Source organism: Athene cunicularia, assembly GCF_003259725.1.
Source record: "Athene cunicularia isolate RWA chromosome 22 unlocalized genomic scaffold, athCun1 chr22_part2, whole genome shotgun sequence".
Lineage (NCBI taxonomy): Eukaryota > Metazoa > Chordata > Aves > Strigiformes > Strigidae > Athene > Athene cunicularia.
The window spans coordinates 15,320-26,473 of record NW_020799129.1 but is presented as its reverse complement, the minus strand read 5'-3'; the positions used below and the strand labels follow the sequence as shown (position 1 = coordinate 26,473).

Here is an 11,154-nt window from a genome sequence, read left to right as displayed (position 1 = left end):
GCGGTGTGGAGTAGCGGCGGGTGGGCTGTTGCCCGCGCTGAGGGGAGCGGTTGGCATGGAGCAGGCAGGGGCGGCTGCGCAGGGTGAGGAGCCGCGGGTGCCGTGGGGGGTGTTGGTGGGTGCGGGCACGTCGGGGGAGAGTGGAGGGAGGTCTGGGCGCCTGTAGGGGGTGATGGGAGCAGGGGCTGGTATGGGGTGGAGGGTTGGAGGGCGCTGTGGGGCGGGGGCACCGCCGTGTGTGGGCCGGGGCCGATCTGTGGGGACCCTCTGGTGACAGCGGCGGTCGGGAGTGCCCGTGGAATGGGGGGTGCTGGGGGGGCAGGAGGTGACCTGGGGGGTGCTGCGTTGGGTGTCAGCTGGGACAGGCTTGGGTGGCCCGGCGGAGTAGGGGGGCAGGGAGGGACTGGATGGCCTCTGGGTCTCTGGGAGGAACGTTGGGGCGGTCTCGGGGGGCGAGAGCATCGCGTACGCAAAAGGGTGCACACGGGGTACGCACGAAATGGTGTATTGATGTGGTTTGGGAGGGCAGGAGGTGTGGGGGGCCTTGGCGTGCTGGGGAGAGTGGGGGCACCCATGGTTGCTGCGCTGCTCTTGGGGCCCTGTGGAAGCCTTGAGACACAGTGTCAAGGGAAGGGAGTGGCTTGGGGGGCAGGTGGCTGGTGGGGGGAGGGACTGAGATGCCCTCAGAGCCCTGGGCATGGGCTGTCAGATGAGGATGGGGCAGGGGTGAGGCCCTGGGGACGGGGTGGTGCTGGGCTCCAGCCAGGCCAGGCTGTCCGGTCATGGGATGCCCCTGTACTGCAGCCAAACAGGGGCTGTCAGAGGTGTCCCCTGTCCCCTCTGCTGAGAGGCTCCTCACTTTTCCTGCTTGCCTGTGTTAGCAGAGGGCTTGGCCACGGCAGGGTACAGGCTTAGGGGATCAGTGTTTTGCGGAGAACAGGTCTCCTCCTCTTGCGCCTGTGTGATGAGCTCTCCAATCTCGGGTCGCAATCTCCTGGGGAGGGGTCGTAAAGATGAAGTACCTCTTCTTCCTCGCTGATGAACTTTTCACCCTGTCGCTCTGCACAGCCTCAGTTGTTCTCTGGCTTTCTCCCAGGCCAGTTTATACTGGTGGTTTGGGTAGTCTGTTCTTCAAGGACTAAGGGGGACTTCTCTATGGGCTAGAAGATAATTGCCTAGCAACATTATCAGTATTTGGTATGTGTTTTTCGAACAGTCCCATATGCCTCCCCTTGTTTTTGTGCAGGCCTTGCACCATCAATCTAAGATTGTTTAGATTCCCCGTCTCAGCCAAGGCAGGGCTGTCAGCAGCATCTCCCCTTTCCTTCTGCAAACTGGCCAAGGCCCACACAACTGAGGTTCTGAGTGGCATCATGCTGTGAGCATCAGAGCGTTCTGGTCTCCGTGTGCCGATGAGCCCCTTGGGAGTATCACATTCCTGAAAATACTCTGGGATGCTGGGAACAGCATTGCCAGACTCGGCCAGGGAGTTCGGGAGACCTATATGGTAGTGCTGTGAATGTAAAAGAAATCCATTCTTGTCCATATTTCAAGTACCAAGATTGTGATGTGTACACTGCATTTTCCTACCTTCCCCTCACAGGAGAGCGAAGATGGCTCCAAGAGGACCTAGTGGGCAAAGAAAAGCGGAAATGCTCGAGTGTAAAGTATGCTGGGGATGCTGAGGTTGGACTAAATGATCTGGCTTTAAACTGCAACAGGGGAGGGTCAGGCTGGCCATGAGGAGAAAATGTTTCCCAGCAAGAGTGGTCCGAGAGTAGAACAGGCTGCCCGGGGAGGGGGGAGTCCCCATCCCTGGGGGGGTTTCAGGGACGTTGGGCTGAGCTGTGGGGGGATGTGGGGTAGGGGAGAACTTTGTAGAGTCGGGTTGAGAGTTGGACTCAGTGATCCCGAGGGGCTTTTGCAACCTGAATGATTCTGGGATCTGTAAAAGCTCCTTCCAACCCAAATCACTCAGTGATTCTCTGAGGTAAAGCTGACTTCCCAGCTTGCCAGTGTCTGCCCTCTCTCTGCAGCGATTCACTGACGCACAGACATTTGCCTCCTGCCAGGATCCCGCTGTCAAGGCAGCAACTGGGGACAGCTCTGCCCCCACAGTGCCCCAGCAGCACTCTCTGGAGTTACTGGCAGCAGGAGCATGGTTTGAGTGTTGACGTTTCCTGCTGGTTGATATTGTTTCTTCTGGATATTTTCTGAGTCTCTATGAAACTTTCTCATCTCAGCTCTGGCAGAACAGATCCAATAACTCAGCTTCCTAACTGGGTCTTGAAGAAAAGGTGTTTCAAGTCTTGCTGCTGCTTTTTAATGGCAGCTTTCAGTGGCCTTCTGGGATAGGTTAATATTAGGAAGGGGCATTTTCAGTGTATTTAAAAGAAATGTTAAGTGAGTTACCTGGCTGTGGGACGCCTTCGCTGCCTCGCTCGGTTCCTCTGGAGCCAGGCTGTGTGTGGATACGCAGCTCGCAGGCTGCAGGTAGTGAGACACCTTTCTGCAAAGCTTTTAATTAAAACTGCTGATGCACTTGACAAATCTGAACGCTTGAAAGACTCCCCATTTCAGTATTTCTCATGACATTATAACACAAAGGAAGCCATAAAACCTCTCCGTGGGGAGAAGATAAAAGGAAGCAGGATCAGAGACCAGAAAGAACCAACCAGTCCCTGGTGCCAGGCTCTGGAAAACACCACATAGCAATAAGGAGAGAAGATTCACGAGCTTTCTTTATGGCAGAGTACACCACTTGTGTAGAATAGAGGACGATACCCTAATTCTCTGGGCTCCTTCATTGCAGAAAAATATCTGCACAGGCATTAATCTTCCTTAATGGCTGAGCTGCTAGCTCCCGAGTGGAGGGGTGGGAGAATCCTGCAGCTGGTTGCTGTCAGAGGGCTCCAATTCAGAGAGGAGGAGGAGGAGGAGGACAGGGTGGAGCTGACAGCCAGGGCTGCTGCCCCACCTCCCTGCTTTGCTGCCACCGCCTGGGCCGCTGAGGGGCTCCCACCTCAGACGCTGCAGTGCTGCAGCTCACCATGGCGGGGTAAACCCTGGCTGATGTGCCCCAAGACACCCCTGCGACCTGCAGCACGACAGGAGCCGCCTCGGCTGTGCCTCAGCTGTCTGCAGCATGCGGGGCAAGGTGGGGTGGTGGCTGGGGCAGCAGTGTCAGGACCCTCCAGACCTCTTGTAGCCTGCCAGGCCCCCCTGCCTGCAGGAACCATTTTGGTCACTTCTGTTGTCAGTGGAAGCCCTAAGTTTTGTGACAAACCTGGATGTCAGTGGTTTGTGTTGCTTTTCTGTTGTCATGTGAAAGAAAAAGAATTAATATTACATGGTACTTCCTTGACAGCTTTTTTGATTTCCAAAAGCTTCTCATAAGCTCCTGTGACTGAGACACCCAGCAGTATTTTAGATATTGTCCTGGTTCAGCTAGGATAGGGTTAGGTTTCCCCAGCAGAGAGAGAGAGGGGAAGGGATCTCCAGCCTGGTTATTCATACCATGCTGGCGTCAGGTCCAGGAGCGGAGCCTTTTTTTTACTGGGCTCGGTGGCGGGAACCTTTCTTTCCGTAAACCAGCTAGCGGTATTTCTCTGTATATCTTTTGTCTTGTTCACTGTAATTGCTGTTTATTGTTGTTATCATTGCTACTGTTGTTGTTCAGATTGTTCTATCACTCTGTTGTATTAAATTTCTTGTTATTTTAGCCCGGGCCCGACTGGCTGCGGGTGGGGGAGGGCAACGGCAACGTGCTCTCCGATCCCAGCAGGTTTAAACACTGCACTGCACCTTTTATGCAACAGCTGTTAAATAACCTGATCTATTGTTTGGTTTCCTACAGACCCTGTTTAAAGGACAAGACTAACTGCCTGAATCCACCCGCAGAACCAGTCTCTTCTGAACTAGGGCATGTAAGTAGAAATCTTTTGAGTCTAGTTTTGTATTTCACACTTGAAGCGAGTCTGAGCAGAACAGGATACCCAAATCAGGGTAGTGAGTTCCCGACCCTGCCAGGGTTGTTATCCACCCCCGCCAGGGTCTTTTATTTTCTCATGCAGGCTCACGAATGACATAACACTAATACAATGATCAGATGGATCCCCTTTATTCTCTGATTCTGGTTACATTTATAGTACTCTCAAGTTCTGTACACACACTTATCTGTCCTCTAATAGGCTGCATGCTATCTACACGTGCTGTCCACGTGCTTGTACAAGCATTTGCATTGGTTAATTGTATTTAATTGTATTAAATACATTTAAATTCTACAGGCATTTGTATTGGTTAATTGTATATAAAAGCCCCAAACTTGCCAAACTACATTATCCCATATCTTGCTTTGTTCAAACTGGTATGCTTTTGCTGACCACAGGTGTTTGTTTTTTGCTATCTGTACAGCTACTTCTTCTTTTGCTAGCTTTGCCTTTGGCCTTGAATCCACCTGTCTGCATTAACTCCTGTCTAATGGACTCCTCCACCAACCCCAAATGGGGTGCAGTCAACAGATTGCTAAATAGTTGTCAATAAGTCAACTAATTATTTTTCAGAAGAACTTAGCATGGGAGACTTATCCTCTGCCCATGTGCTGGGGGGTGTTGTGTTATTATTTTGTTGACAGCTGCTTTGTTACTGCAGGCCCTCGTGGATGTCTCCTGGACTAGCAGGGCTGGGGCAGGAGCCAGCTGCCACGGTTTGAGGAAGCTGAGCTCTCCTCAGAGTTTGAGGTTCACTTTGTCTCTCCAGGTTGACAGGAACAAGAAGGATGCTCTCAGAAACACGGCGAAGGTTGTTCAAAGGGCTGGCAAGCTTGGTGCCAAATCCACACAGCATGCTGGCCACACTGCTCAGCAGAAGTCTTCAAGTACCTCCCAGAGAGCAGTGGTGGTGCGTCCTGAGCAGCTGAAAAAGAGGACAAATCTTCCCACGGGGCTTGTGCCAAGAACAAGCCACACTATACAGGCCAGAGGAAGGCTCCCAACTTCAAACTCTGGTCACCAAAATCCAGCAATGAACAAGAAGCCTGCACAGGAGACTGTTAGTGCTGCAGCACCTCAGACTAGTAGTGACCACTCCCCTCCTGGGGCACCTTGCTCCCTAACTGAGGGCCTGCAGGACAGGACAGGCTGCAACAAAGAAAACGTCCAAGCACAAGCCTCTACACAGCCTGTGCTGAACACAGTTTTTCAGTCTGATGGAAACAATCTTGGGAACAAGAGACTCTTGGGTCACAGGCAAAGCTCAGCCAGGATGTCAAGAACCATCACAGGCCAAAAGGACAGAATTAATAGCCGTCAGGCTAAGGAAGAGCCTATTCAGGATAAATTCAGGAAAACTCTGCCAGGCTCAAAAAGCACATCTCAAAAAACAAGTGTCAAAACTGAGCTGTTGCAGCCCCCTCTGTTACTTACTGCTTCTACTAATTTGCTACATAAAAAACCAGGGGCAAACCAGGAAAAAACTAATCCGGCAAGGCAACCCGTAGGAAAGCCACTCGGCATGCTTCCAGGGGGAAATCTTAAGTGCCACAGTAGACCACCCCAAATGAAAAGATCTCCTGTAAAACCTGCAGCCTCCAGCAGGCCCCAGGGGACCACAAACCTGAAACCCAGCCTGAAGCCATGTGGCCCCACGCAAGGGCAAAGGCCCGCGGCTAACAGGGAGGCGGGTAGGAAGGATGTGAAGGTGGTACCTGTCGGACGCACAGCATCATCCCAAGCTACAGTCCCCCAAAACCACCCTCACAGCACACACAGTTCTGAAACTCAAGCAATTAAGACTGATTTTACAAGTAGGAGAGAGAAGCTTAAGTCAGAGCTGCCAAAGGCAAGCGGCACACAGACTAGGCGTTTTCCCAAGATCCCATCCGCTGCAGATCGTAAGTAAGTAACAGCTTTGGCCAACTCTGACCTTGCCTCCAGGGGACAGCAGAGTTTAAACTGTTTAACTGGGTGAACCAGCACCAACCTGCTGAAAACAGGGTCCAAAGTCCCCTTATCAGTGAATGCCTGTTGGAGGTTGATACCCCAGAGAAGAGCAGGGTGGGGATGCCATTTGGTGGTACCTTGGGTTCTTCTCCCACCCATTCAGCACGTGGGAGGAGAGTGTGCAGCTGCTCTCCTGTTTTATCTTCAAGGCACACTTAAACTTGAGGGGGTTTCCTTTCCCAGCCGAGAGCTCAGATGTGTTTTTAGGATAGATATACTTTTTCTTCCCAAGCAGCAGAAGTTGGCTAGAGGGAAATTGCAAGGGAAAAGAGTAGTCTGGCAAGTGGTGGCTGTCTGCTGCGGCATGCGGAGGAAGCAAGCAGCTGATTCAATGTGAATGATAGAGCAAGCTTCACCTTTACTGAAAAATCACACATTATATATGCACTCTACAATAATCATGCATACTACTCACAAATCTAGTGGATACATGTAAAAGGCCACATTATAATATCCCAGCCCCTTGTGGTATCTCAGGCATGTCACAACACCTTCCTTCTTCTGGCCTGCTTTCTTTCCCAAGGTTGTTTACTATCACACTCAAGGCCATTGTGTACCTCAGTTTCTCTCTTTGTTAACATAACAGTCCTTTGTTAGCATAACTGTACCCTGGGTTTTTTCCTTTGTTTACCTCTGATGGCTGCAATCAGCTGCTGCAGAGACCCATGGTCTTGCTCTCTGCAAGCCGTTCTCCAACAGTCTGCTGGGGTGGCTAACAGTTATCCCTTGGTGCTTTGACAGGAAACAGCTGGAGGAGTGGTTGGCATCCAAAGGCAAGACATACAAGCGGCCACCTATGACACTACTCCAGAAGAAGCCACTGAAACTGTCCTGGAGAAATGACATGGTGGAAGAGAAGCAAGAGAAACCAGAGCAGCTCTGCCTGGAGGAGACCAGCAACATATTAACTGAGTGCCTGAAGCTCATTGAGGAGGTGATAATGGGAAAGGAGCTGCTTGAACCTTCTTCTGGAGCATACCAGTTGAGGGCCATGTCCCCAAGCAGCACCGAGGTGTTGGGAGCGTTCTTGCTCCCTTGGCTGCAGTTGCCAGAGGGGTAACATCGTATGTAGGGAAAGTAAAAGTCCCCGTGGAGTTACATAGAGGCCAAAGGCACACAGTGAGCTGTGCTAAGGGGGAAAACAGAGCAATACCCAGTCACAGGGCTCGCATGGGTCCTCGCTGGTGTCCTGGTACCTGGCAGCATGGTCTGCAGCAGGAATTTCTGCAGCAGCAGCCCGGGCTGATGGAGCCAGCAAGAGGTATGTCCCTGGTGGACCTCACAGCTGCCAGGGAGGATCATCCCAGCAATGCTGAGCACCAGCACTGTGCCAGGACTTAGTGGCTCTGCTGATGCCAGCACTGAAGAGTCTATCCCTCAACACCCCTCTAGACTTGTTCTACCAAGGGGAAAATAGAGGCAGAAAAGCTGTTACCTGTCCAGGGTCACATAGGAGACAAAACCCAGACTCTTCAGACCCTCCTTTTCCTAGAGAAGTGCTGGGAGAGCAGCTTCTCCAGTGCACACCTCTGGCCCTTGCAATTACATCTCTCTCCAGGACATTGCCCTTCTTCTTGTAGGGTGCCAAGACAGAGGACCTCTCTGCAATGTTGTCCCAAGTGCCCCAGGCAGAGAAATTCGCCAAGTTCTGGATTTGCAAAGTGAAACTGCTGGCCCGCGGTGGCCCTTTTGATGTGATGGGGTTGTACAGAGCTGCAGTCTGTGCTGGTGCTGTGGTGAGTGAGGCACGCTTCTCTTCAGCAGCTCCCTGTCTCTGTACCCCCCCTGTTTCCTCAAGATCTAGGGGTTGGATTTTGGGATGAGTTTAGAAGCACTAGTCACTGGTAAAAAAGCCTTTTAGAGCTGCTAGTCCAGTTTTGTCACGTGGAAACAACTTTGGCTCCAATCAGCCAAGCAGGCAGTGCCATGCGGGCACGAACGGGGCCGGGGGAGGATGAGGAGGACACACACACCCTGCACTGTGTCAGAGTTTTAGCTGGAAGCAGCATGATGGCAGCTCTGCATAACTGCAGCATCTGCTGGGGTTTACCCAGTCGGGGTGGATGCCTGCCCAGCCATGTCTGGGTGCTGGGAGGTCTGACTTGGAGAAAGGAAATTCTGCAGCTTTTGCCACTGGCTCCAGCACAGGGTGTCACAATGCAGGAAAACCCTTTTCTCATATTCAGTTGTAACTCTAGTCTCCATTCCCAAGTCAGACCTACCTTGATTTGTTCTCTGCTTTCCCTGCAGCCACTCCAGGAGCTCAGAGAAGTTGTCCTTGATATTTTGAAGGCTACAGACAAAACATCAGAGGGTAATGTGGAGGCAGGGGGGCTGTCTGAAAGTGTGGGCAGGCTGGGGTTCCCTGCTGCTGCAGGCAGGGAAGCAGCATGGTTTGCAGTGTGTCCCAGCACCCCATGTCCCTGTTGACTTTGATGGAGACTGAGTGTTGTGAAAGTCCAGAATCCTGACCTCAAAAATGGGGCGAGGTCCCTCTGCCAGGGCTGGGCATGGTCCAGGCCCAGCAAAGCGCCCTTGCCCATGTCCGAGCCTCGCAGTGTTGTAACCTCTTCTTGGCTGCTGCTCTCTGCCCTCTCTGCAACCATGTTGCCCTTTTCCTCTCCCATCAGGGGAAAAGGCTGCTCAGCCTGTTCCTTGGGAGCCAGCAACGCCTTGCCCAAGTGAGAGGCAGCACGTGGTGGTGACTCCCTGCCTGACAGGGAGGTCCATGACCAGCCTGCCCGTCTCAGTCAAGTTACAAGTTATGTCTGCAGCCAGGTAAGGCTGAGCTGCCCGCTCCTGACAGCAAGCACCCTCTGGGCCAGCTCTCCTCTGCAGGATTTACCTAAAAACTCTTGTCCTGTCCACAGGGGAAAGGAGTTGGTAGAGGGCCCGGAGCTGAAATTCCTGACACCGGTGCGGCGCTCACTGCGGATAGAGCGCTTTGGGAGCTGCTATCCAGAGATGCTGAAGGACCATGACCCTGTGGTGTCATCCCTCAGTGAAATCCTGAATGTTGAAGAGCAGACTCAGTTCTTTTTCCGGAAAAATAAGGCTTTGCCAGAGGTGGTGGAGCTGGAGGGGTTGAGTGTGTATCCCCCAGAGGACAACTGAAGGATTCCTGGTGGGGCCTGGGCTGCTTGCTTCCCCCATGCTGCCTTGCATGCACTTCCCCGACTTCTCTTGTTGCCTCCCAAATGTGAATGTGAAGGGGTGGCCTATTCCAATAAACCTATTGCAAATATCTAAGTACTGTTTAAGAAGTATAAACGCTTGCACCCAGATGTAGCAGGCAAGGTGTGGGGTTGGAGACGTGGGCTGTTCCCCTGGGCCCGCCCTTGGCTCCTCTGCTGTGACATGAGGCCCCGATTTTCCTGCTGTAGGATGCTCTCGGTCAGTCTCTGCAGTGCTCCAGGCACCTTCCACTCTTTCAGAAGTGCCAGCCCCAGGGATTTTCTCCAGAGCTGCTGCATTGTGCCTTGCTCAGACAGCATCTGGCTGGTCCCCATGTGCAGAGCCTGTGTCTGTGCCAGACTGGCAAGGGGCTGGAGGGGCTGGGGTACCAACGGGGCCCAGCAGGTCCCGCATGGGCCCTAAGGAGGCACCTGCAGGGGGTGCAGAAGCCCTCAGGAAGCAGCAGGCTGGGCTTGTGCACCCTGGGCATGGCTGGGGGTCAGGGACAGGCCGGTGGGCTCAGCTGAGCCCCGTTAGTGCACTCAGGGCCCTGCAGCAGCCTCTCCTGCTCCCTCAAGGGCTGCCCAGAGCAAGCAGCGGCACGAGGAGCTGGGACCCAGCCCGGCTTCACTGCTGTGAGGAGGAAGGAGATGTGGCTGCCGTGAAGGTGGGGAGCCCTATCGTCACACTGCTGTGCCCAGCAAGCAGCAGTGCTGGCCTCATCCCACCCTTCTGCCTCCCCCTGAAATGGCCACCACCAGGATTGGCTCAGCATCTTTATTGAGAAACCTCGATGCTGGAGGAAGGCTTGAGAGCAGTAGCTGGAAGTCCTGGTGTGGACTGCATGGCAGGCCTGGCCTTCTCTGGGGTGCAGGATGGTGCTGACAGGTGGTGAGGGGTGTCTTGGGGCTGCCACACTCTGCCCGGGGGCTTGCACTTGCCCCGGGTGCTGGCTGAGGGTTTGGGAACTGCCTTTTGCCCCCATTTCCCAGGCTCGAGGGCAAAATAGTTTTCCTTTAAAATAGCCAATTTTCTGTCTCTGTGGTGCCAGGAGTTTGAGTGTCTTCTATAAATAGAAAAGTAATAGCAGGTAAAAGGGATTTCCAGGGAGCAGCAGTTGCCTCCAGAACCCTCCAATGCTTGAGCCACATCCACCTCCCTCCACCTGGAGCCTGGGGCACCTGAGCTGGGGGCAGCAGCTGCTGGGACCACCAGCCGCTGCAAAGGGGGTTTCCAGTGGTACCCGGAGCAGCGGTGCTACCAGCTCTGCCTGCTCCCGGGCAGCCCCAGGCTGGCAGTGAGGGGGTTGTGAGAAGCAGCTGACACCGGGGGGGGCATGAGTGAAAGTGGGGGCACAAGCAGCTCAGGGGGGCCCTTCTCCTGACAGAGCTGGGAGCCAGGAGAAGGGCCCCACTGCAGGGACAGAGGCATGACCTGGGCCATGGGCTAAGGCCACCAGCCATCCTGTGGCCACTAGAGGGGTGGGTGACCATGGGTGGCTTCAGCCTGCTGCTGGCAGAGCAAGTGGTCTGGGGTCACCGAACGCCGTCCTGGGGGTGGCACCTGCCAGCTCAGCAGCTGGTGGCGCTGGGGGGAGCTCAGGCTTCTCCATCATCCTCTTCCTCCCCACTGGAGTCCTGGGGGACCCCAGCAACCTGAGATAGAAGTGGGGGGGCTCAGTGGGCTCAGGACCCCACCGGCATCAGGGGGCCACTGCTGGGACTCCCATGCCTAGAGCCTCCAGCTGCTTCTGTCCCCTGCCACCCACCTGCTGGCCGGGGTGGCTGTGCTGGGCCAGCCAGGGGGCCAGGGCTGTGCCTGCCTCCCCCACATCCAGGCGGCCGTGCTCCACTGTCGACTCATGTGCCATCTGTGGTGGGGAGAGGGCTGGCAGAGAGAGGCCAGAACCGGCCAGCCAAGGCATCGGATGCCCACCAAATGCCTCCATCAGCCCCATACCCAGGGAGGGAAACTGAGGCCG

At 54.2% G+C, this 11,154-nt stretch overlaps 1 protein-coding gene across 1 annotated transcript; it reads left to right on the top strand.

Moving 5' to 3' along the window:
- Window positions 1-6: 6 nt before the first annotated feature.
- Window positions 7-9,393, top strand: CKAP2L (cytoskeleton associated protein 2 like). Its single transcript, XM_026863167.1, has 9 exons — window positions 7-83; window positions 1,604-1,667; window positions 3,857-3,926; window positions 4,759-5,894; window positions 6,741-6,933; window positions 7,580-7,735; window positions 8,250-8,313; window positions 8,630-8,777; window positions 8,870-9,393. The coding sequence occupies exons 1-9, from the start codon at window positions 56-58 to the stop codon at window positions 9,111-9,113; spliced, it is 2,103 nt and encodes a 700-aa protein (XP_026718968.1). The 5' UTR covers window positions 7-55; the 3' UTR covers window positions 9,114-9,393.
- The last annotated feature ends 1,761 nt before the right edge of the window (window positions 9,394-11,154 follow it).

Coding starts and splice junctions, on each gene's coding strand:
- CKAP2L (XM_026863167.1), top strand. CDS start 56: ATGGAGCAGGCAGGGGCGGCTGCGCAGG. Junction 1,668..3,856: donor CGGAAATGCTCGAGTGTAAA/GTATGCTGGGGA, acceptor GGTTTCCTACAG/ACCCTGTTTAAAGGACAAGA. Junction 6,934..7,579: donor GCCTGAAGCTCATTGAGGAG/GTGATAATGGGA, acceptor TTCTTCTTGTAG/GGTGCCAAGACAGAGGACCT.